Source organism: Sesamum indicum, linkage group LG1 (genome assembly GCF_000512975.1).
Source record: "Sesamum indicum cultivar Zhongzhi No. 13 linkage group LG1, S_indicum_v1.0, whole genome shotgun sequence".
Lineage (NCBI taxonomy): Eukaryota > Viridiplantae > Streptophyta > Magnoliopsida > Lamiales > Pedaliaceae > Sesamum > Sesamum indicum.
In genome coordinates, this window is record NC_026145.1 from 10,298,508 (window position 1) to 10,325,186 (window position 26,679).

At 34.4% G+C, this 26,679-nt stretch overlaps 3 protein-coding genes and 1 non-coding gene across 4 annotated transcripts; 1 reads left to right on the top strand and 3 right to left on the bottom strand.

Annotated features, from left to right (window-relative positions):
* On the bottom strand, nucleotides 4,212–9,985 carry LOC105161339 (SUPPRESSOR OF GAMMA RESPONSE 1). Its single transcript, XM_011078989.2, has 6 exons — nucleotides 9,762–9,985; nucleotides 7,400–7,541; nucleotides 6,567–6,753; nucleotides 5,975–6,462; nucleotides 5,391–5,792; nucleotides 4,212–5,296 (listed from the first exon to the last, which is right to left on the bottom strand). Exons 1-6 carry the CDS (start codon nucleotides 9,767–9,769, stop codon nucleotides 5,231–5,233), a joined length of 1,293 nt encoding a protein of 430 aa, XP_011077291.1. The 5' UTR covers nucleotides 9,770–9,985; the 3' UTR covers nucleotides 4,212–5,230.
* LOC105161348 lies at nucleotides 10,356–16,148 on the bottom strand. The gene is made up of 14 exons (XM_011079002.2): nucleotides 15,800–16,148; nucleotides 14,573–14,663; nucleotides 14,366–14,450; nucleotides 14,142–14,211; nucleotides 13,930–13,999; nucleotides 13,290–13,359; nucleotides 12,885–12,930; nucleotides 12,549–12,798; nucleotides 12,259–12,464; nucleotides 12,099–12,173; nucleotides 11,574–11,634; nucleotides 11,343–11,423; nucleotides 10,883–10,962; nucleotides 10,356–10,690 (listed from the first exon to the last, which is right to left on the bottom strand). Exons 1-14 carry the CDS (start codon nucleotides 15,913–15,915, stop codon nucleotides 10,609–10,611), a joined length of 1,383 nt encoding a protein of 460 aa, XP_011077304.1. The 5' UTR covers nucleotides 15,916–16,148; the 3' UTR covers nucleotides 10,356–10,608.
* On the top strand, nucleotides 18,319–18,392 carry TRNAI-AAU. The gene has a single exon. It is a non-coding gene; the product is annotated as a tRNA-Ile (tRNA).
* Nucleotides 20,046–23,688, bottom strand: LOC105161357 (transcription factor bHLH30). The gene is made up of 2 exons (XM_011079014.2): nucleotides 22,345–23,688; nucleotides 20,046–21,352 (listed from the first exon to the last, which is right to left on the bottom strand). The coding sequence occupies exons 1-2, from the start codon at nucleotides 22,936–22,938 to the stop codon at nucleotides 20,876–20,878; spliced, it is 1,071 nt and encodes a 356-aa protein (XP_011077316.1). The 5' UTR covers nucleotides 22,939–23,688; the 3' UTR covers nucleotides 20,046–20,875.

The following is a 26,679-nucleotide window of genomic DNA, read 5'->3' on the forward strand; positions in this document are numbered from 1 at the left end:
TTTGCTTCATCAGTTGGAGCAGCTGGCCAAGAAATGAACATATATAGCATGAAAATTCTTGATCATGATTTTTCTTGTTTTGGCAAATTGGCTGCAAATTGATCTTTCCAATCATTCTTGGAAAGATTTGTTCACTTTCAAGAGGGCGGTTCCAAAGCTTGTGGGTTTCATCTGAATTAGTGTTTGGAAAAATCAAAAGGAAAATCAATTCGGTTTTCTCTTCTTTTGAGGGGTGTGATGGGGAAGTTCTAAAGATTGGATCTCACTGTTTCAGATTAAAGTTGTTTGGGGTTTTTTTTATTTGGAAAGTGAAAAAGTTGAAATTGAAGTTGATATTTTCTTTTTGCTTTTTCTTTAGTCCGTAGGACTGATCATTCAATCCCAGGTCTTTGATGTGTCGGTAGATTACAAGGATGAGTTTATGAAATTCTTAAATTATATTATAAGATATTTAAATACTTATATGAAATTTCCTTTAGCACTTCTATAAAAAAAAAAAAAAAAACTTAAAATTTTAAACTAAAATAAGATATTACATCTTACAAACTCATTTTATACGATAAAGAAGTTCCATCCAGTTTATAATAATCTTAATACTTTTTTATTTTATTTTAATCATAGTAATATAAAATTATTATTAATAATATTTTAGTTTTATAATCTTATTAATGTGGAACCCAACGGATGACGAGTTTGAACGACTTATAAGTTCTAATATCATATCTCCCACTTAAGATAATTTTTCAAATAAAGAGAAGAACAATACATCGGCATCCAACACCAATCGAGCCACGTCACGTCTTTTATCTATATAAATTGTGTTTCAAATAACACATCGTAACTTATAAATTCTATAAAATCATAATTTATAATAGAAACAAAAGTTCATACAAAGTATTTAAAGCAAATTTATGCATGGAAGCACCCTCTGAATTAGAGTCAAAATAAAAAAGCCGATTTCTGTTGATTATCTTCTCTACCAATGATTAATAAGATAACAAACAATCTAAAAAGCAAGATTATGCTAATAATTTCTCAAGATTACATAGGCATGCATCCTACTCCCACAAATCATTAAAGTGGCTAATAATATGATTGTAAAAAATCAGACAACCTTTTCAATCAGTCAAACGATTTCGCCAAACTCTTTTGCTACTGTTTAAACAGCACGTCTAAAAAGTGGGACAATCAAATCGTTTAATCAGAGCAACAACGACATGCATTTTTAGGCAGGTTTGGTCGTTTGTTTTGATTTGTCTTTCGTGATTATAATTAGAGGTAGTTGGAAACATGAAATCGTCTTAACGTAGAAAGCGAGATTAATAATGCACGAGGCAGGAGGCAAGGCGACCTCGTTTTTGTTCATTCATAAAAAAGAAAAAAACGTGATCTTCTTTGTTTAATTTGCTTGTCTGGAACCAAACAGCAACAGTTACGTCCTGTTTGGGAAATGCTCTCCAACTAAGCAAATCAAGCCATCAAAATGTGAAGTAGAATTGGACTCATGTGGAAGAATATATATAAAAATTAGTCAAACTACAAAAACTCGTTTTGTGGGCCAAATCATTTTTGTGCTCAACCCACATTCATGTCATGTAGGAATTCAGACCTAATTATTCCATATAGATATCTTTATTTGCAAAGGAAAAGTGCCACTCTTGTCATCTTCGGACAAATTAAGTGTATTTAGTGATAAGTGTAAGATTTTCCAGTCACAGAATTTTTCTTCTGTTGGAGTGGGGATTGGGAAATAAAAATATTCGAATACATGCATAATTAATAATTCTCTGCTGATTTCGAGCTTCCTCAGAATATAGAGTTTGTTAATTTATGTAAAGTATATTATGAGTAGATTATTGCCAAATGCCAACCCATAATAATTGGTTAGTGAAACTTGAGTTAAACATATCTAGTTTAAGTAGAGTTGTCAGTTAATCGAAATATATTATGGGATGGCCACCAATTCATTTTTTTTTTATTCGGAGCGATAAACTATTATTAATTAAAATAAATTGATTATAATTATTTTTATTAAATATTAATATCTAACAAAGACAATTACAAAAATAATATCATAATCAATAATATCAAATAAATAAAATTTAAACAACACATAATATCACAATATGCAACACCTACTATATAGTAAAATAACATTCCACATATATAACGAAATTCGAACATATGACCTTAACTTCAGTTCCGCCAATTGTGTTAGAACTCATTGGCCACCAACTCATATCGCTCGATTGATCTAGTGAAATTTAAATTTTTTGTACCTATTATCGCAGTGTTTGCTACTTGATTTAATGCTTTTTTTTTTTTTAATAAAAATGAAGTTTTAACATATCTAGGTGCACATAAAACTTGCCACCTTATATATATTCACATATATATGGCATTTTTACAGAATTAAAAGAATTGAGGGGGGTTTGAAACAGTAAATAAAAATAGTAGAAAGGAGAGGAGGACGAAAAAACAAAAGAGGGGGTGGTGGGGCAGGGTGAGGGTGAGGGGAATTGGAAAATTGAGGTGTCGGCCACATATTAATGGGATATCCCATCTCATTCTCACCTAAAATAAATAAGCCAAAAGTGGGCAAATAGCATACCCCACCCGCCCGACATATTGTGATGAGTCAAAATGGCAGCCTTATCCTCCCCCACGTGCGATTCTTCATCTTCTCAACCCCACCACCATTCCCTTTTCTCTCTTTCAATCATTCCATTTCTTCATTATTACTTACTATTCTTCTTCCCCCAACTCATTTCTTTCTCACTCAGTAAATTTTATTTTACCTCCCTCAGTTTTATAATAAATCAATTAAGGAATATAACTTTTTATTTAATTATTTTTATTAACATAGGTAATTTTATAAATTTTGACTTACCAAATAATTTATTTATTGAACTTAAACAAATATTGAGTATTAGGCAAAATTTTAGAAGAAAAAGGTAAATTGTCCCATAATATTATTTTAAAAATAAATTACAATGAATTCCCGTGAACATTATAAAACATTAATTTGTAGGATTGCGGCATGTCATGGCAGAGAAGTGACATAGGTGTTTGTTGTGTTAGGCTAGTATTATACCCATCCCCACGCCCATGTAGAGGACTGAGGATCTCATCAACAACTTGAAAAGGGTTCAGAAGTGAGAAGTAGTTTGGAACCAGAATGGGCGCAGTAGAGAGCAGCACTTGAGAATTTTATGGGCAGATATGATATGAGAGCAGCACACGTTTTACGAAATGCACATCCATATTTACACCCTCCAATTTCCAATCTCCATATTACATGCACAATCATATACATACCCATTATGCCGCAATTCCCACCTTTCTCCGTTCTATGTGGACTCAACCACAATTCCCACCTTTCTCCGTTCTATGTGGACTCAACCATTCAATCCAGTAAATGAATTATTATTTCCTTCATATTAATTATGATACATTCATTAATTTCAAGATATTGTACGTGATTTAAAAAAAAAACAAAAGAAAAGATATTGTATGTGATTTTTAATTATTTGAGTCTGATAAATTCGATTTCCAACCGATGTTGTATATTCTCGTATTATTTTAGAATTTTTGTTGGGATTCACCTAACGACTCATCTATTTTTCATGTACTATTTTGATCCAATGTAAGGTTGACGTGCCCACGTCAATATGACTTAGCTCACCAACTGCAGAATATTAGTTTTCTGTTAAAGATATATGTTATATATACAACAACATATGACCTTCAAACAATTTTGCTTTGGGCATGTACCATAATCGACTTGTCGATAAGATTTGGGATTGACAACGTAATCTGCATCTTGGTTTGATGGTTTGCCCTTTGGTTTCTACCAGAAATATACGTCTTTTCGTCTAATTTGTCACTGTTCGGAAAATTTATTATTGCAGTATGGGCTCTTTCAATATGGGGCAGCATCAAAGTTCAATTTGAACACATGCTTCACCAGAACTAGAAGCCTCAACTTATTTCATAGGCTGCTAAATAGTTGGGTTCGTCAGGTCAGTACATGAAGATTTCGTCTGATATTATTACCTCATAGGCAAAACAAGGACAGGAGGAACAACCGGCACCAGTAGTACTACATTGCATGCATGTCATGCTCGAATAACTACTGACTTACAACACTACATGCTCGAATGAATAGCTGCTTTCTCGTTATTCATTTGCATATCCCACATAGCCATATATCAAGAAACATCATCAAAAGATTGATGTAGAGAGCAAATTGTAAGGAAACGGAATTGACATTCATCTGAATTTTAATCACTATGCCCCCACTGTCGTGCACTGCCCAGGTTGTCAAGGCCCTCTATGTCCTGTTTTCAGGCAGCAACGCATCAAGAAAATAGCAGCCCTCGTGATCAAATTCAAAGCCCTTTTCGACAGAAGATGGCCCATTTTCATGTTCTTTCACTAAGGTTTTCTCTAGCTTATATATAGTTCAGGACTTGAGGTTCTCAATTTTCTTATCTACAAAAATCACTTTCCCTTTAATACATGTTCTTCGGCCCCTCCAAATAGGTCCTGCAGTCTCTATCTTCAATCAGTCTAGGCCGGAACTCTCTCTAATTCATGTTTGAAGACAACCTCAATGACCTGTAACTCTCAGCAGGTTCATGAATTTAGCCGTCCTAGTTGTGCCATTTGTCTCTGTTTCGGACAACATAGGATCCCACTTCCGGCAAATACAGCACGTACAAGAAACAGCATAATTGAAAACTGCAGGTTGAAGTTCAACCGTGGTCTTCACAGAAGAAGCATTGGAGTTTAATTTCTCTCTGGCTTGAACGGATCGAATTTCCAAGGTTTGTGGCCTCATATTCAAAGCCCACAAAAAATTGCCAGCTTATTAGAATGAACATGAGAAGTAGGGATCAAACTGACAGAGAAGTTTATAATGTGGAAATACAGATCTTTGATGATTTACAGGCAGAGCAACTGCTGAAATAACAAGAGCACAGATTTAGGAGCGAAAATCCGTGCTATAATACAGGAACCACTGGTAGCACAGATTACAAAAATAAGTTGTCGATGCCCCTAAATTCTCAAAAAACTGCTACAAGTTACTGATAAGCAATCGTTTCATCAGCATGACGCTTCATTACCTTCACCTCAAACATCGCTCAGCAGGTTGAAGGTTAGCAAAAGAATGTTACCTTGACCAATGAGATGTCATTTTTTTCGATTCTAGATGCCCAATTTTGATTTAGTCAATCGCCTTGCCTCTCGCGCTTCCACCCCAAGCTATATAACTATCCTGGGACTCAAATTCCTGCAAAATAATATAAAAGAATTCGTCAGTGCGTAACAAAAACTCAAGCATAATTGATGGGTAAAAGGAAAAGGAATGCAGAAAACGAACTCACAAGTTGGCTCAATCGGAAATCAGGAGGTGTATCAAGGTCAATATTTGCTGGATCAGAAGCCAAATTTTGGCACTCCTCCAAATCCCTCTTCAAATACTCTGGTCCTAACTTAGCGTAATCAGCAAGACGAGGTTTAGCATCCAGTTCTTGACCATTTGCAGTTTCAAGCCGATTTGGGGATTGGCTGTGGAGAAGCTCGTCAACCAGAGACAGCCCTTCTACAAGTTGCTGTGAACTCAACAGATATTGTGACTCATGTTCCCACCATTTGTTGTCATCAGCAGCCTCATCGTCATTCTCGTCTTCCACTTGATCAGCATTATTCTCCATGTTGCAGTGGTTTTGATTATTGGGTGGCTCAGGAGTTTCTACCACCTCTTCCATATAACCCTCATTCTCATGCTAAAATCAGAGCAAATATTGGAAAGGAGGATAGCATGTCATGACAATTTTTGCATGGATCAATATTCCATATAAGAGGAGAATACAAAATCTTTTGCCCAAGGGCCAAGCATCTCCAACTGCCCACCAAATAAAAGTCAAAGGAAAATAATTACACTGACAATAGAAAAGGTTGGATTTACCTCTACGTTACGAAGTGCTGAATCTTGTTCAGACACAGGAGTCAAGAATCTTGTTTCAGTACGAGGAGGTTCGGGAGTGACCGACTTTGGCGTGACAGGATCCACCTTAGGGATCATGGTCCCAACTTCCGCAGGAATATCTTCTTCAGTCTTCTCACTCTGTTTGAGTTGTTGCTGCTGATAAAAGATTTTTGAGATAACATATTCCCCCTCCTTCTCATCTTCGCCTGTACCCAAGTGATACTGATGCATCACCCAATTAGTTTTCTCAGCTTTTCCACCTCTAACAGGGCTTACATATAGGACCATAATCTTCTTGCATCCTTTTTGGACACCATCCAAGAAGACAGGTTTTGTCCGGCCAGTCTTATGCCAACGAACATCTCCCAACTCATCATCATGTATCTTCCGACGCTTGCGGCTTCCAGTATTATAAGCTTTGATTGCTCTATGGAAGAAGTGTGAGACACTCCCATCCTCTCTCACACCTGAACATATCATTTATGCATCATGTCAGTATGACAGAAGCAGTACGAAACCAACAAAGGGAGGGTGATAAAAGAATGGTCAGACAAGATCAATTTCTGTGTACCAGGTAAATTTCGAGGATGGGTATAACAGATGCCATCATCTTCATTAACTGTTGGTATAAATTCATCGATGAAAGGATGAGGCTTTGAATTCCCAACACCAACTTTAGCAAGCAAATGCAAAATAATGTCTGGGTCAGAAGGATCAAATTTCACACCAAGGGGCAATCCCGGCCATGCATCAGCAACCTGAAAAGAGAGATGTATTTGCTCACAATGATTCCAACATATTGTGATTCAACTTTGAATAACTGAAGAAAGAGAAGTAGCTTGTCTTTCCTATTGTTGACAGGAATTTGAAACATATGCTCCATACAGTTCTAAGTAATTAATATTGAGGAATCTAAGCTCTGTGCAAGCCATAAAATTCAGGTGACCTGACAGGTGAAGCTAAGGGAACATCTCCAGCAAAGTCCAGAAGTATGATTCATTAACATTACTGACCAACATGGGCTCATGAAACCATCACAGACCTCCAGGAACCACAAAACTATAATGAAAAGCAACATAACCAACATCGAAGTTATTTACTTAGATGAATATCAACAGGAACAAGCTGCCTGCTGCCAGACCAGTAAAAGTAAAGGTGACAAGTTCCACGACATACACAATAGTCAGAGTCTTCCCATAATTGTGTATCCCTCGAGGAGAGATGATGCAGAAGAATGATACTAAAACAATCTGGAGTGGCACTCATCTACCAGACTGCCATAGACCAATTTCACACAAAAGACTACTTATATTCTATTAAAACAGCATGTCATTAGGAATATGGATGCAAACAGTGTCAGCATAACCATACAACAAGCCAAAATACATGAGAAATGAATCATACATCACTGTTATCAATAACATGCAGGCAATTTGGGCAGGATTTTGTCGGGTTGCTTTTCCAGTTGACTTTTCCTGGATTACATGCACCTGAAGCACTCCTAATTTTTGTGGCAATCCGATTAGGGTCAACCAACCATGAAGGCCTGCATGTTATGAAAGAAATAAAATAATCATCAACTGCTCCAAGCACCAAGACAAGCAATCTGATGCTGAGTAGAGAACAAACCAAGGCAAAACTAGATGAATGTTGCCAACAACTGTACACATACTAACTGAATGAGAAAGATAATGGGAACATAGACAGCATAATAGGAAAGAATAATATAAGTAAAAGTCTAGTCCAGTGGATATTGTTTTAAATATGATGGACCAACTAAGATAGATAACCTTTGATGATCAAATCACTAGTTCACATTATAAAAGAACTGCTCAATGAAATAAAATTCCCATAAAAATAAGAAAGTAGTCAGAAATTCCTCTTAAGCTTATCTACTCACTTTAATAATTATTACTGCCTTTTGAAGAAGAAGAAGACTTCAATAATTATTTTCATAAATTGCAAATGTAAACCATCACTCATGGAGAGTCTGACAGGGAGCTAAATGCCTCATTAACTATTGTTGTTCCATAACCTAATTGGAAAACAAAGATCGTAATAATATGAAATTATCTTGTCAACTTAGAAACATTTATGAGTAAAATAACAATAACATCATAATTCTTTGAGATAAGTAAAGATCACATACACACAATATATGTTGATCAAAGATCTATTCCAACTTCTAGATACTCCAATCCATTTTCTACCAATTAGTTCCAGGATAAGATGGTATTATAATCAGGAAAAGATGAGATTATGAAAATGAGATGTCATCTTTAATCACTACAACACATTAACTACTGAAAGTTGACTAGCAAATTACAAGCATACTCCAAGTCTCAACATGGTTGTGATGATTAGACCACTTCAGTTAAAATGTTGAATTATTGTTAAGTACTCCATCAAAACTGTACACTACGCAGAAACAGATGAATAACCAGATTAGTACCAATCAAAAGTATGGTACTTGTAGTGTGGAATACACATTGATAAATTGAGAGTTCAATTGATGCCATAAAGTTTTGCTTACAACTTTAGTATAAAACATATTATAGCCGAGGCAAATTGGTGCTTTCAATCTTTTGAAAAGTACATCTAAAATTAAGTCTCAATTTCCATGCGTTCATAATATTAAAAAAAAACCTAGAATCATCAAATTGTGCATTCCAAATAGCAGAAATAATATATCAACAGCCACATGTAAATAATGGCAATAACTAATGGACCAATTGTTACAATATGCTAATCACTTGCTGAGGGTCCAGGCACCTTGATTTGCTGAAATTTGAATTCCAAGTAACACAAACCAGTATATGACTGGTTTCATCATTTTAATAAATTTTTAAATACAGCAAGATAGTCTAAAAATCACTTCAAAAAGCACAACCGCCTATACTTCAAAAGAATAAAACAAAGCAAGTTGCAAGAAAAAATGTGATCTAAGAGAAACCTATCACATTTTACATTAAGTTGAAATGCAAAGTTGATTCCCTTGGTACTAAATCTGGAGAGCCCAACCCATTCACTTGAAAATAGAAGAGGTGGTTGTTGCATAATAATAAGAGTCACCAAGGGAGATTATTTTACTCAACACTAAATGTTTCGTGATCCTCAAAGTGAGATCAGAACATATCAAGCGCTAAGACAACAGAGATTGTCATTCCCCCGTACCATGACATCTGCATCATGAGTCTATAAACGCCAGAAATGAACAAAGGCATGAAATCATCTAGGAAAACAGCAATGCTGTTCAGTTCAATTGAAAAGAAAAGGCCAAACTTCCAAAGACAAAAACTAAAACATGGAAGCTCACGCCCAAGCGCTTCCCCATTTAAGCCCATAACTCTAGAATGAGAAACAGAAAGAAAGGAGAAAAGATGACATCAACTGAACAAATACCTAATCCCAGAATCCAACACAAATACACTCTCAAACTAAACTCCACTGAAGCTTAAAACTTAAAAAGTAATCTTAAATGCCATAAAACCCAATTAATCAGAAGAACCCAAGTCACTGTTTGACATCAAGATTTCAACTACTGCTCATAAAGAACAAAACTTGATAACTATAAGCAGACAAAAGTTGGAACTTTTAGCACCCCCTTGCAGAATAGAACGATCTCATGCGTCGCATAACTTCAAGATTCACCAATAACTATCTCTTTCTACCTATTTATTAATGCATCAAAAACGAATAAAAGAAATGAAACTTCAGTCCATAGGAAACTGCCGAATCAAAATAGAAAAAGAGATTGATGCCATACCCAGACATGGTAGAAGGATGCAAGGATCAAAACATACTTAAGCTCAGAAAATCTCCAGTATCTGCAGGAATCTATTTCGCATTTACTCTCACCAGTATTTATGGGATGTTCACAAAGTCTTGTCTTGATTCTTGTAAAGTGATTTTCTTTAATCTTTCCCACTTTATGTACACACCACTCTGTTCCCTTTCAGTCATTTCTGGTTTTCAAATTTGAAAGCGTGTTACTATTTCCCTGACGTGATTGAAAGGGTCCGGTCCACCTGGGAGACTCGCACCATTCCTAATAATTGTAGGAAGGACGTGTTTGCTTCTCTTTTAACAAGCATTTTCCTGATTTTAGCTCAAATTAAGCTGCTAGTTCACATTTGCAACCTGGTCAACAAGCCTCGCACTACACGTGCACTTTTGGTCTCTTAAAATCGTGAATCAGACCCGACCCTGTAAAAGTTAGCGTTTAGGAACTTTCTTGTAAAAACGTGTTTTGTTTTTATAACTTTTCTGCTGAAAGCATAGTTCAGATAGTTGTGTATTTACCGGTTTCCTGTTTTGACTGGGAATACAGTAATCTTAATAACTTCGTTCTTGCACAAGGTAGAAATTCTTATATTATATATACATATGAGCAGTAACTCTGAATAACAGTACAGATACTACATACATATATACGACTATGAGCACATTTACGAATATTTGGATGTTAAACTAATAATCCAACATTACATTTAACTATTCATATGAGGAGTTTACGATGGCGAAATGACTTGATAAAACTGCAGTCACCACCTAACCAATGCTTAAATGTAGAATTACAGCAAAAAATTTCACTAGGCCTGTACTATCAGTAGCTATACATCATCGTACACGTGCAGACGCTCATCAATGTACACACGGCAGATGGGGCATCTCTTGCACTTTTCGCAACAATTGCTGAAAATATATGTGAAAGCAAGATCAGTAATTTTTACGTAGTGGCACAAGAATAGGGTAAATTGGGTGGTTGAAGATAATTGTGCACAGACAGTGAGCGAGTTGCTGGTAAAATACCTCCATGAGAAGACAAAGAAGAGAAGGAATAGAGAGAAAAGGGAAGATAAAGTATCAGTATATGGGCAAAAATACCTGCAAAGAACGTAATGCCTACAAGGGAGCAGAACAACATTTATTTGTTCATCGAAGCACACCCGACACAGGATCTTTTCCTGATAAAGCAAATAAGCATGCATCAGCAAAGCTTTGTTACAAAACCCAAAGAACAAAAGAAACACAATAGGTTATCAAAAATGGATCGAGATTAACATCTGCCATTGTTGTTGAATAACTGTCTCATCTAATGCATTCAGCAATTAACAAGAAGAGATTTACATTTAGTTACTAATATCTTGGGTGAGGTTCTTTCATTTTTCTTTTATTTCTGAATAGTTGATTGACCTGTTTAATCATATATAAACCCGATACTACGTGTGTGACCATCGATATTTATCAACATGCACCATCCATGTGACAACCTGTTAAAGTATTTCTAGGAGAAAGATGAGAGAACTCTGCAGTCTGAAAAGTAAATAAAAGGAAAGAATTTTACATTTTGAAGTCTTTCAAACTCCTCCTGGCTAATATTTGTGATCTCTGTTTGTGCAACAAGGGCAGACTGAAGCCTGCATATCTGAGAAAAACAGAAATGCCTTGGTAAACACTAACCATGCAATATACTATTCTGAAAATGTTGGAAGGCCGACTATAGAAGAAATTCAAGAAAACCAAACATAAAAATCAACACATTTAAAACAAAATTCTATGACTAAGGATAATTCACCTCTTTAGCAAGCTCAGCTTTTGGCATTTTCTTTACAGCATCCGGAGAAAATGTATTGTACCTGTTAGGAATAAAGAATACTCATGAGCCATCCATCTAGAGGATACAGTTATGTCTATGTAAAAATATATTTCAAACTTCTGCAGCAACAAATTATGTATCACCTACGAAGCAAAACACATACTGCAGTAAGTTAGACATAGACTACTGTTATATAACCACATAATTTCAGTATTTCGTGGGTTGCAGAAAACCTTATTCAAATGCTACATTGCAGAAAAATTATCGTTTTAGCGAAAGCCCACAATTCTGATTGTTGAGACAATAAAATGTGCAGCAAAGTTCAGTGCTTCAACTTGCTGTAGATTTGTCATTAGTAAGCCATTAACTGTGCTGTTACTATTGCCATCAAACAGAATTTTGATGGTTGCATGGATTAAATGAGGTAATTGAGTCAGCCTCAAATAAATGAAAGTGAAATAACGCATGAAAGTAGGATGTAAGCTTCAATTTCAGAACACTTACCCGGATTCCCCAGCATAATACAGCCGGGCTTGCTCCTCTCGACTTCCTTCATCAATAGACCACCAACCCAATAACCTGATATGAGAAATATCCGGGAATTTCAAAAACATGGCATGATTTTGGAGAAATTTTAACCTTTTCTTTAATTCATAGTAATTACCTTGATCCACGACGCAGAAATCCCATATAGTCGTAAGCTGTAGGAGGTAGTCGGAAACTGCTTCCAGAATCAGCATCACCATGTAGTAACAGGTTGATTTTCTCAAAACATCTATATATCGCAAACAAAAATCCAACTCCTTGCAGCAGAAGTAGAGGAGAAAATAGAAGTGGAATTGGAATATGTTTAGCACCAGGAGGAGTTCCCTAGAATCAGAATTTGTCCTAATGAGATCAACTATCAACCAACTTGATAGCACTTGGACCAGAAATTTTCTTAACTCAACATACCTCCAAGTACATGAACAGCATGACCTGAAAACCAATAAAGGGTATTTTCATCACATGCCCACCAATGTCTTGCAAACTGCACATACTGTTTTCTTGGTGATCTTCCTCAGGAGATGCCAAGACACTGTTACTCCAGTTAAGATGTCTGAAACTCATTGAAGACGAAGTTGATGCTGTAAGATGCGAACGTCTATGAATTGCTGGATTATACCACTTGGTGCAAATAAGAAAGGCAAAGCACTCTGCAACACTGAGAACCAAAGACGCAACTATAGTAGGATTCAATAGACAGGACAGTTATTATGAGCATAAAGGGAAAAGTACTAAATTATATACCCATAATTGATAAATAGATCCCACCAACCAAGAGCAGCTACGTCACCTGCATATAATACCAACCAGAGACAGGGGAAATAGAGTTAAGAAGGAGATGAATAGAGATTATTAAATTCCAACTGAAGTAAATACGAAACACCAGGTTCTCGAAGCAAGAAAACTAGGCAATTTTTTTCTCTGTACCAAGAGAAAATGGAGATTGATGATCATTTTAAGAAACTTTTTGTGCAGATGTTTTGAAGTCCAGAACCAATGTTTTGAAAGATCACACTAACAGAATCAAAATAACATGTTTAAGCTCCACAGATGAACTATTTGCAACGTAAATGCTTAAACTTTGTTATAAGGTGTAGATGATGGAACATGTACAATCAGATTTCTTAATATGCTTGAAGCTGAATTTACCGCATAGCTTGAGTAGGGTAAATGTAGTTGCAGCAATGAAGAAGACCATTGAAATGGAAACCCAAAAGTGCTGAAGACAAAAACAGTATGAAACCTTCAGTTGATGATCAAGTATAACGAAATTCGATGATGGATCTAAATAAACCACTTATTTACACACATAAAAAAGCAAAAGGACAAAATATTTTAGTAACTCCACATCAACAATACAACAATCGTTGCTCATTAATTAAAGAGCTTTTTCATGTAAGATCTGTTTTTCAGTTCCTCCACTGAAGAATTAGGAAAGTGTGGTATGGGACCTGCAAAATTTTTTCCCTTGGGAGATATTCATCTTCTTATTCTGCTTTAGTTCTTTTCCTATTTTCACTGCTTTTGGCTACACCCTTTCTATCTCTAGATAGAAAAGGGAGAAGCAAACTGAACCTTGAGAGCATAGGTTAAATCCAGAAAATGAGTAAGTGATATAGACTCTTCAATGGTATTGTGTTTAATTAGTCTAAAGGGGATACAGATAACAGTACGTTATGCTATTATGAGAAAATTTCCAGTAAACAGCCAGCTTAAAGAGCTTAAAGTATTTAAAATTGACCAGACTAAGATTTTGGACTATTTAACAGATGCTTTACTTAAAATTTACCGGAAGAGTCTCCCATATTGCTTCATCGCTAATGTTCTCCTCATCTCCAGGCATAAGGGCCCTACACATCCTGAGCAGCAGAATAACATAAAGAAACAATTAACATAATCACATCTTGAGTCCTAACTCAGACAGATAGGTATAACTCAAAGTACAAATTCCTTGAGGATTGGGATTCAGAATAAGTTTCATACAAGGATTGGAACTATTACCTAATATTATCAACCAAAATTGCGACTTCTAGTGCTAGTAGAGGCAGAAATACAATCTTCAAATTTACAGCTGTCATTTATCACATTTTGGAAAGATCAGTTCATCACGAACTAAAAGAGCATGGAGATGGGCATTTGAACAAAGAAAAAGATAACTGTGAAAAGGTTTTTGGCCCTCTGCAGCCTTTAACAAACATATGTGCCAGAAGGATAAGCAAGTTTACCATAACTTCTCTCAAGATGTACACAGAGGAGAAGTTCAAAAGCAACAAGCAGAGGAGTTGCCACAATGGCATGAAATGGCGCCCACTGTCCATGAAAGTGTTCAAGCAATTTCAATACAGTGGCATTTATCAAGATAGACGCTGAAAAAATTAATCTTCCAGATGAAATAGAGATATCATAAATCAGTCGAGTGTAGGGCATCTTACGTAGCGACCATGAGGCATAGATGGGGCTGGTAAGGAGAATCTGCCTCTTGCCACGACCGCATGAAATAACCAGAGAGGAGAAAATATTAACCTACAATTTTTTTTACAGAAACGAATCAACTTAAAAAGAAAAACATGGAAGGTTGTGTGCACTTAGGCTAAGTAAAATTTTCAGAAACAGATTCAGACTAAAAAAATTGCACCATAATGCCACCAGATAATCAGTACCTGAAAATGATAAATAAGAATAACCATTTTTCCTACCCTTGATATTATACAAAGTCCTACTTCTTAACTTTTCCACATCCAATGCCTATTATCAGCAATGAAGAATAGTTAAATCACTGTCATAAGTGACAGTGAATGAAGATCTCTTCACAGTTTCACAGCATCACGTTCACATAAAACAGAAGAAAAAGCAATAAACAAGAAACTTCTTAATCCATTCAAAGGGTTCTCAGCCCTTCTAGGGGTCTCTAGTTTCTTTTTTCCAAAACACTCACATCAAGCAAACTGGATTTACATTACATCCCTTCACATTGGGAAAAATCCTCTACACTTCCAACAGGCATAAGTCACCAGACATATTAAAAATTGGGAGCATAAAGTAATGTAGCATCTTCATATAGGCGATCATATCCTCATGCTAACTTCTCATACCCGTCAGCTGGAAATCGCCTTTGGCATGCTGTTACAAAACCCTTATATAAATAACTTGATTACCAGAATTATCTTCCCCATTTTTTAAAATTCACCTTTTTTGCAGCGTGAATTAGCCAAAAGTTTTAAACACTTCTAACTCTAGCAAGAGAATAGTCAAATACAGAGACAGATCCTGCACAAAGCTTTACCTAAGCATGATCACATTCTACTCAATAACAACCTCAGCGCTAATTATTTCAAGAAAACAACAAAAGACCACGAAAGAATATCAAAATTAGCCAATCCAGGGGGGAAAAGCACATACCCAAACTACAATTCAATTGCTATACATACAGTCAATAATTCACATACGATCAAACAAACAAAATCCACAAAAAATTGAAAAATAAAAACCAAAAAAGACCACACCTTTTCAGCTCAGTCCGAACAAAATCTAATTCCTCTATTCACCAAATTAAACTTAAAGCCCGCTGCTACAGGAAAATATCATTTCTTCACATCCAAATTAAAAAGAAAAAAAATTAACAAAAACCCAAAAAGGTAAAGAGAAAAAGAGACACGAACCACCAAGAATAGCTAAGGGCGTGATGAAGCTTGAGGGAGAGAATAAGAGTGAAAGAGAAAAGCAACCCATGAGCCAGCACTACTTGGAGAGACTTGAAAACTCTCCTCCAACTCATCGTCCCCCCTTAATCCTGATATCTCTATCTGCCCAGATAGCTTAGATTGCACCCAAGAAACACACACAATCGCACACACTCTCACTGATTAATTGAGAGAAAAGAAAAGTTAAATACGAAACTGCAGAGACATGGAGATATTCAACGGAGGTTTAGAGGGAAACAAGAGAAACAAAAAGAAAAATCTTTCAGACAACAACGTTAATCGCTGCGCCTGTGGATTTGACGCCAATGTCGCTATTGTTTATACCACAGTTCATAATTGGTTGATTGAGTTTTCTTGGAAATGTCGAATTTGTCCATTATCTTTTGCCAGAGAGACGGGCGAGTGAGGAGTATTTATGTCCTTTGAGAATGTTATGGTGGGAGCCATCACCCAAGTCTTTGGCGTGTCTTACTTTACCGATTATTCTTTATATAGGATTGGGAATTCGGGAGGGAATATATTCTCACATACTACACATAGAAATGGTATTAATGGCAAAGCTAAAATTGCACTTTACCAATCCTCTTATTATTATCTTTTTTTGATAGAAATTATGATTACATATTACATCACTATCAATCAATTAATAGAATATATTCATTTGATCAATAAATTAAGATATAATTATATTTTTTGTCCTATAATTTAAGGTTATCAGCATTTTTTGTTCTATAATTTACTTTATTTACACGTATAGTTCTTTTTTGTTAACGAACTTAGTCATGAGCATTTCATATTTGGTCCTGTTTTGACAAATTTAGTCCTCTATTGAAAATTTTGGTCCCAACGATTCGTAGTTACAAAACAAAAAAATGAAATTTATTACAGTGTAAAGGGAATCAAAATAGTCAAAATAGACCTAAATTTTCACAAAAAAAATAACCAAATGTTAAATGTTCACAGTTAAGTTTGTCAAAAAAATGACTAAATATGTAAATGAATAAATTACAAGACCAAAAATATAATTTATCATTAAGTAATATTACAACAATCACATTAAGTGATACAAATACTCATTACAATATCCATATTATACTAGCCTTCATAGCACGTCGTCTCTGTGTGCATATAATAAATAATCTTTCATGTTTTAAAATAGATTATGAATAAAAACAGATATATATAAATACCAACACATCATATTTAAAAAATAATAATAAAAGAAAGAAACCAATTAAAAAGAAAAAAGAAAATAAACTTAAGGTTATTATCGGCATAACAATAAAATTGGTGTTGCGGTGTCATAACCGCCGTTTATGAGAGAAAAAAGCATTTTCTTGTATATTAGTATAGATTAAATAAATATACACGCGTTTGATGAGACTCAAGTCCATAACCTCAAAATTATTTATAGGACCTGAGTCTTAATTACTAAATTAAAACATCATTTATATTTCTCTATTTTTTTTAATAAATTAAAACATCATTTATATTTCTCTATATTTTTTAATCTATATATATAAAAAGTTAGAATTAAGGGTATAAATGTAAGATGTTAAAAAAAATATTAAATGGCAAATGATCCTATATATCATTTGAAAGGAACAACGGAAACGTAATATAACTCTACCTATTATGATAGATGAATATTATAAATGCACTTAATATGTACACTTCAAATATGTGATAATTGAAAGTAGGGGTGGCAAAATGGGCTAAGACCTATGGGTTTAATTCAGTCTAACCCAATTAATTTTGGGTTGAGTTGTGTTGGTTATATTTTAAAATGAATTAATATGGGTTGGGTTAAATAAAATTATATTTTGTATGAGTTAGATATGAGTTGACAGTAGACTTAATATGGATTTTAACGAGTTCAACTCATAAATTAAATAAAAAGAAAACCTAAAAGAACCCACTATTTTCTCTTTCCTTATATACACACACCTTCTCACATCTCTCTCTCTCTCACACACACACACATTTTTTTTTAATGTATGTCCAATATGGTTTTGTTAAAATAAATTAAATAGATTATGGTTCCTATATGAATTTTTCATGTTTAATTTTCTTTTAGTTTTTCAAAAGTAATTTTCATGAGTTTATTATGGCTTCTGTATGGGTTGGTGATGGATTCTAAGTGAGTTAATGATAGATTTTATGTGAATTGGTGATGTATATTGGTTCGTGATGGATTTTAAGTTCATTACAATTGATTTAATTATACTGTAAATTACTAACTATTTTTACATTTTTAACTTTTCATATTTTGGGGCAGAAGAACCCATAGTTGTTATGCAATTACACCTTTACCCGGCCCTGACACTAAGTATTCTGTCTTATTATATCTTAAGAACCAATGTTAATTGATGACACCACTTACGATTACAATGTTTCGACTTTTGGTATTTTAGGCGAATGAAGTTATAGGTGACGATATTGTTTATAAATGAAACATGGTTGCTGCAATCAACAATGGCCTATTAGCTCAGTTGGTTAGAGCATCGTGCTAATAACGCGAAGGTCGCAGGTTCGAGACCTGCTTGGGCCATATTTGTGTTTTTACTAAAAATGTTAAACACTTGTTCTACGTTTTGGTGTACACCCAATGGATTTCCCATATTACCCCCACAGTCAGAAACATTATTTGATGCTGAGGCCGTTTACTTTCTCGATCCTATATTTTACACCTCCAACATCTAATTACTACTCTAGTTTTCGGAATTTATTTTAAAACTTAAAATTTCAAATTTCCCAATAAAATTGAAGAGATATGAGTGTAGAATGTTTTTTTTTTTTTTTTTTTTGTAAAAAAAGTTTATGTAGCTTTCCGAAGTAATTGGTGCATGATGATATGAAGCATTGCAAGAATTGAAAATTTCAAATTTCCCAACAATAACCATCCACGTACGTACATCATCTAAATTAATAAGTGTAAGAGTCACTCATTATCCCTAAGTTTTAACAGGACAAAATATGCTTCCTATGTACCTTCCAAATTCTTTTCTTTACCTCCCTAAAATATATTTATTACAAATTTCCTCATGAACTCTATTTACTCATTTATATCATTTTTTTTAATAAATTATGATGTAAAAATATTTAGAATCTCAATCTGCAACTATATTTTACAAAGTAAATAAAAGTACACATTATATGTATGAATCGTGATGTAACCATATATATATATATCATGCATGTAATTTTATAAAAAGATAATTTTTTTATATTATTTAAAATTGTATATTTCATGTCCAATTACATGAATATTTAAAATATATATCATATCATTGCTCATAAAATTATTGAACATCATAAATTAATAATGCATAATTTTTTATATTTTGCAATACATAATTAGTTCACTCTTTAACTTTTAAATTACTATTTACACACGATACAAAAAATAATATTAAGGAAAAAATATTAAGTGACAATAATTTTTATCTTAGTGACAAAAATTGTATATAAAGTTGCCACTAAATACAAGAGACATCTATAGTAACAACATAAATATAGTGATAATTGTTGTCACTAGGTCGACGTTATACATGTATCACTAATTATATATTTAGTGACAACTCTATGCATATTTTTTTATCACTTAGTCGTGCTGATAATATTTTATAATTATAATTATTAAAATCATGAAAATTTATTATTGTGATAAAATAAACATTCTCGTCACTATATATATATATTATTAGTGATATTATTAAATTGTCACTTGATTTTCTCTTTTTTTGGTCACTAGCTAATCTTCTATTTTTTGGTAATAACAATAGTTTATAAAAAGTTATACACACACATACATATATAACAACATAAAATATAAGATATATAATTTTTTAAATAATTATATAAGAAACTATATATAAGAGACTACTTAAGCTTATGGAGGTTTTACAAGATTTTTTACTAATTATAAATAAAATATATTTTGAATAAAATTAAATGACATTTTGTAATAACTCAAATTATTTTATATATGGGAAATGATTCTAATATATAAACATAGAATAACGGGGCTAAATGATAAGTGTATTTTTATCCTAAAAACTATGATTAGAAGTGTTTAATTTTGTTATATCTATTATAATATTAACGGATCATGCAACTATAAATATACTTTAGGGTAAAAAGTGTATTCACAGTAAATCTAAACTTATATATTCCAGAAAAATAAATTGTAAAAGCTTAGAAATGAGATGAAACACTCAAAAAAAGATAATGAAATGATGGTCTTTTTACTACAAGTGCAACTAAAATCTTGCACTTTGATACACCAAACCTCACCCTGGGCCAACATATACATATATTTGATGACCACTTGCATAATAAAGGGAGAAAAGGAAATATACCAATGCCCTCATTCTATATACATCCCACCATAAGTCCGTATATCAAAGCTCTATTTAAAGAGAACTAAATTCGTCCTTCATCAGTAATGATTTTAGAACGCCGTAGCTGAAGCCGCGGAGGCGGTGGTAGTGGTGGTGGGGAGCTTGTAGCATATGCATGACAAGAAGCAATATGTCACCTTTCTCAAAATAACCTATTGCCGATGTCTGACCTATAGAGGGATATAAAACAGCATGCTGCAAGTTTTCAGCCTAAACCAGATCAAGAAAACCTCTCAAACTCCAATATTTCTATGTTAGGTTTTGATCTAAGGTTTCCCTCCTCACGGAAAAGATCCCCCACTGTTTTTTGCCCTACATTCTAACCATGTGTGTGTGTGGAGAATCATGTTCAAGAAAATGAAGCTGTAACATACATAAATGGAACTGATCTCACCAACCACAATCCACTCTTGTCAGCTGTCTGTTTTCACTTTCTTTTCTCTCTGGACTTTTTCTATTTCACACTCCCTTTTCAATAAGTTACCCCAAAATATATGATTTACTTCTAGCACACCCCATATATATGGTAAAAATAGCACAACCCAAAAACCACACATGATAGAGAAACAGAAGAAGAAAAATAAAATAAGCTAGGCTTGTTATAGCAATTAGTATTGATTAATTCTTCAAACTAAAGGGACCTGTGTTCAAGGATACTGATATTGGTTCTTTGCCTCTTAACACTCCCTGAACCAGACTCATCCCCATTGGATTTCTCCATTACTGCTTTAAGGGCTTCTTGTATTGAGCTTATAGAGTACTGCTGCGGCTCCCCTTGATGATCACCATTTCCACTACTGTTTGAGTCTTCCTCTCCAGTGATGAACAAGACATTCTTAACTCTTCCTCCAAGTGTCGTAATTTCAGCTTTCAGTGTTCTCAGCCGCAAAGCTTTTAGAGTCTTGATCAGGTCAGGCAAGAGATCGGACCTGTCCTCGCAGCAAATTGAGGCTTTGATCACAGGTTTACCGTCTTCATCCGATGCGTTGTCGACAGTTAATTCATCCATCTCGGTCGGGACCAGGCTGGTTTCGGCTATTAGAGAAGTTTGGCGCTTTAGCTCCTTCACATGCTGGATTACTTCTGCCAGCAATGAAGCTTTGTCTGTCTGGAATTCACATAACATTCGTCAAAAAAAAATGACAACATCAAGTTAAGAATATAATTCCAAGACTGCTGCCAATATTTAGAAAGGAAAAAGGATATACACATATGTAGCTAGAACTTTCTAGTCAAAAATTAAGACAGATTTTGCTAGAAACTAAGAGGGTGCCAGAATGTGAAAGCTTTGCCTTCTTTTTTTCTTTTAGTGAAAAGAAGACATGGGATTTGGTGAGTGGCTAACATATAGTCTGAACCAAGGAAAACATAAAGCTAATTTTATTAGTTTTTGTCGTTGTTAAATACAAATGGTACTGGGATTTGAGATATATAGTAGGCATGGGTATAATAATGTGTGAAAATGAGCCCAATGACTGACAAGAATGCTTCTTTGTCTGTCTTTTCTGGAGTTTCTCTTTTGAGATCTCTTCATATTTAAAATTTTTGACTGCGAATCCGGCAAGAATTTTCCATGGAAGCTTTTCAACTGCTGCATGGTTTCTCTTTATCATATCAAACTGAGCGATATTAACGCTCCCTCCCTTTTTAACCCGCCCCATTTTTTCTCCTCGGAACCACCACTTAGGAATCGAATTCCCAAAGCAAAAAAGATGAAAAGATAATAAACAAAAGTTTCTCTTCAGCACACATGAACAATAAAGTATGATCAGTACAGATAACTGATTTGGTTCATAAAATAAGAACCTATTTGTGGCATTTTCCTCCACCTAAACCTCCACCCATCATAATGAATCCAATTCTTGAATTATCTAAGTGGGATCTTAATTGGGATATCAAAATCAATCTCTGTACCAAACAAAAAATCTAACTTTAAGGTTGGTGTAAATCTACTAATTAACACATCATGGGAAGGGAATGTTTGTGGCTGATGGTATATATAATTATTTACATCTTATAAGTACACATAAAAATAATAAGGTAATGATGATTATAATAAAATTCAGTAGTTGGACATTGAAGTGGCGTAAAAATGCTTACTTTGGTGGTACTTGGGAGTAAGCTTCTGAGCTTAGCCAGATGGTTGTTAATTCTTTCTCTGCGCCTCCTCTCAGCTTCACTGTGGCTTTTGGAGGCAGCAAGGGCCTTAGCATCCATAATTTCTTGAGCCGTCATCTTCTGCAGCTCGGCGTGCAGCCCAAAAGGGGCGGAGCTGGGATGCACAACCTGGCCCAAAGACTCCGAAATGAGCCTCAGGTGGTGGTCCGACGACCCGCCATCGTATCCGAACTGCAACCCGGATGGCCTCCTGTTGAACAGACCTCCATAGGAGGGTGGTGCTGGAGGGGGGAGAAGAAACGGGTCGTGGACGGGGTTGAAGTTATGGACTGATGGGAGAGTCCATGGAAGGATTTGTGATACCTCAGGGAAAGTTAGAGTTGATCCCCCTCCTCCTCCACCTCCACCTCCACCACCTCCTCCTCCTCCTCCTCCTACTCCAATATACGCATCAGCACTAGTATTCTGCTGCTGCATCTGTGGGATAAGAGATTGATCCTGAATTTGGAAACCCTCAATATTATCAGTTAAAACATGTAAAATATTTTCTTGATTCTCTTTGTTGTTGTCACACATAATAATAATATATCAAAGCCCTCAACCCCAACAAACCCTGGCCTGCCTCAATTTATATGTGTAGGAAGATGCATAGATATATATGTATGTGAGAAAGAATTAAAAGGGGTAGTGTCTGTATGTGTGTTTGATTATGGCAGTCCAGAAACTCGAAAAACAGGCTTGAGATCAAACCAACTTTAGGGTTGTTTCATAATCATGCCATCTTTCTTTCACATAAAGATGAAAAGAGAGAATATGTGAAAGGAAAGGATCAAGAACTTGGATTCTACTTCCTCTGGGGGCCAAAAGGGGATATTTTCAAGGGAAGAAAACAGAAAATAAAAAGAAAGAAAAGAAAAAAGGGGTAAAGAACTAAAAGACAGACCTTTGTTTTTATTCTTCTCTTTTTTAATAATAATAATAATAAAAAAAAAAAGACGTGTGTTTTCTTTTCTTTCTTCTTCTTGTTGTTGGTCTCTGGCACAGCCTTTATGAGAGGTGGTGAGTTTTTGTGAGGGGGGTGAAGAGTGAAGAGTGAAGAGTAAAGAAAGAAAGAAAGAAAGCCTCCCTTTCTATCCTACCATCAAAACACCTTTCCTTTGGTATTGGGTTTGTTGGTATCTTTTTGGTTTATTTGTAATTTGTGTTGGACTTGGACTTGGCCCCTCTCACTCTCCTAACATATATAGAGGTATGGAAGTACTGTTAATCTTCTTTCCTTTCTTCTTACGGCACTCTCTTTTTTCTCTATCTCTCATTACATATCCATTTCTGTAGCTATCAGAGCAGTGAGTCCTTTTTGAGGCACATACATTATATATATACACACACTCATATATACATATATGTACAACATATAATAATATGGCATGTTGCTTAGTTATTGGTTCAAAGCCCTCATAATGACACTCTCTCTGATGAGTGCTGCTGCCGCAGAAAGAAAGAATTTTTGATGAGAGAGAGAGAGAGCGAGATATGGAGGGGGGAAACACAAGCACAACACAGTGAATACAAAACACACAGATTGTCGACCGACCAAAGACAAATAATAAAGCGTACTAAGTGTGTGTATGTGTGTGATGATAAAAAAAAAAGAAGGATATGATCTATCTATATATATATATATATATAGGGGTATGTATTTGTATGGGTTTGGTACCGTGGTCAAGCCTCCCACGTTCTTCCATATTATGCTCTTTCTCTATAGCTATTTCCACGCCAAAACTTTCTGCTTCCCCAAGACCCATGTAATCATTGTGTCTTGGAACACACTCCGTTATTCTTGCATACAGTTTCTGTCTCTATAGGCGATAGTTTCCTCGATTTCAGTTGCATGTATTCATGACACTTACTACTTGCTGCCTATTACATGTCCTTTTGGAATTAAAAAGAAATCACAACTGTAACTCCTGCAAATGCAATATCCATCCCTCTTGTTTTTATGGATTTATTACGTACATTTATTAGTCATGTATATATAAATCAGGATAATATATAGGAAAAATAAAATCTTCTTATAATGACAAGTCTTCGTTGTATATAGAATCACGTCGTTACTGATTTGTTATATATAGGTACCAAAATCCTCGAATTACAATAATCGTAATTTTTATGCTTTCTTGGGAACCAGGAAATAAAAATACAAATCACAAACTGTATGTAATGCTGCCTTTTTCTTCACCAACAGTATACTAAAATGCAGTTTTTGCTGTCCTGATATGGGGTGTTAGGATTTGGATTTTGAATACTAGGTTGCATCTCAACTTTAATCTGCGAGCAACTACTGTACTGTACTTGTTTCAAATTTTTATACACACACACACACACACACACATATATATATATATGCATATCTGATTTTGTCACTACTTATGTTGTTTTGCGAATATTTAAAGTTGCTAGCATTCATGTTGAGTTTTTGGAATTAGGAAATTAGTATTAATGCAATGGAAAATGATTTTTGCATTCTGGTTTTTAGGTAATTTTACTGATCAGGATAACTATTTTCTTACTTCAAATCATTGTACTTTCTACTTTATTTAATTTTTGTTGGTATTTTCTACTTCTTTCTTTCTTTTTTTCCTCGTTAATTCAAAATCCAAATATATTAATTAATAAATAAATAAGATGGACAAAGATTAATATTTAAATTCCGCGGGTAGCTAAGTATATTTTAAGAAATAGGGTTAATAGCAACTACATATATTCCGTGTAAAATAGTAAAACTCGTTGTTAATATAGATTAACAATAAATTTATTAATAATTTTACTTAGTAATAATGTGATGAGAATTTTAAAATCAATTTTTTCCCACAGCTATTAGGTATTTTTTTTAGCCGTGCTCAACCAAGAAAAAGTGAGATTTCATAACTGAAATGTCTTCCCCAGCAAATAACAATGTCTGAGTAATTACACAGGTAATAAGAAGCATTTGGCAGCCGACAAAAGTGGAGGAAATTTATGATTAACCCTACTAAACTTTTTATTCCCTTTTTTAAGCACAATAACTGAATTTACTGTGCTTGTCTCTCTCAATATAATTTGTTGTTGGGAAGAGAGAACGCTGCAGAAATTTCTAGCTTATAATTATATATTTATATATAGCATTCAGAGCAAGACAATAATTAATGATAATTGTTCTGCATGCCCTTGCACACTTATATCTTGATCACATCATACCCTTCTTACAAATTATTTTTATCTCAACATATATATGTATATTTATATTTAATTAATAACCTAATTAAAAAAAAAAAAACATGTTACTTTCACCAATTTATTCCGTGGATGATCTATCTCATTATTCATAATTGATATATATAAAAATAAAAATGAATTAAAATTTTAAAACCCTTTAAATCTGTCAAATTTAGATGTGAAAATCACAGTGTCGTGGATCAACCGTAATTTGTACGGATTTTTTTCAATGAGAAAGTCAGGTCATTCAAAGGGCAGAAACATGAGCAAGTACAAGACTATTTTGCTCACTTTGGGCAATGGAAAGAGAAGAGACGACACACTTGTGCAGCTAAATGGTCACACGCATGGCTGCTTTGGTCCCCATTTTCCATAACCTTTTCAACCCCCCACCCCAACCTTTTTTCCTTTCTGCAATATTAATAATTGTTATTTTGTTCTTATCATAATTTCTTTATTTTAATAATCTCCCAACATTTAAAAAAAAAAAAAGAGTTATTAGGTTTCAAAGATTTGATGATAGCTGCAACCCTCACTACTAGAATAGGGCACGAGAAAGTCCTACGCTTTTGGGGTTTATGATGACATCAGTCTCACGCTTTCATGACGTATGTTCCCTCCCCGCAAAGCATACATACATATGTAGTGCTAATTATGTAAATAATTAACTTCCGAGCTCATGGCACTAATCATAATTAATAAGCCCTTCATCACCTTTTCATCTTTAATTAATCTCCCAATTTTTTATGTTTAGTGTGTCGGAGTGAGGGTACGGCGCCCAAGTTTACTAGTACTTTTACCTTGTTTGGTTTTAATATTTAATTGTTTAATATTAAGTATAGTTTGATTTTTAAATGTATGTCATTAGGTTTTGTTGATTATTTTTTGGCATTTTTCTATAGTGCCTGTCACATGCAAGAGTGGGGGAAAAGAAAAGATGCGTTTGTGTTTGATTTTTCTTATGAACTATTTGAAAATTATCCGCAAAATTTAAAATAAATAAATAAATAAAGAACACATAGGTATTAACATGTATGCTTATGTAAAAATTGTATCACTTCA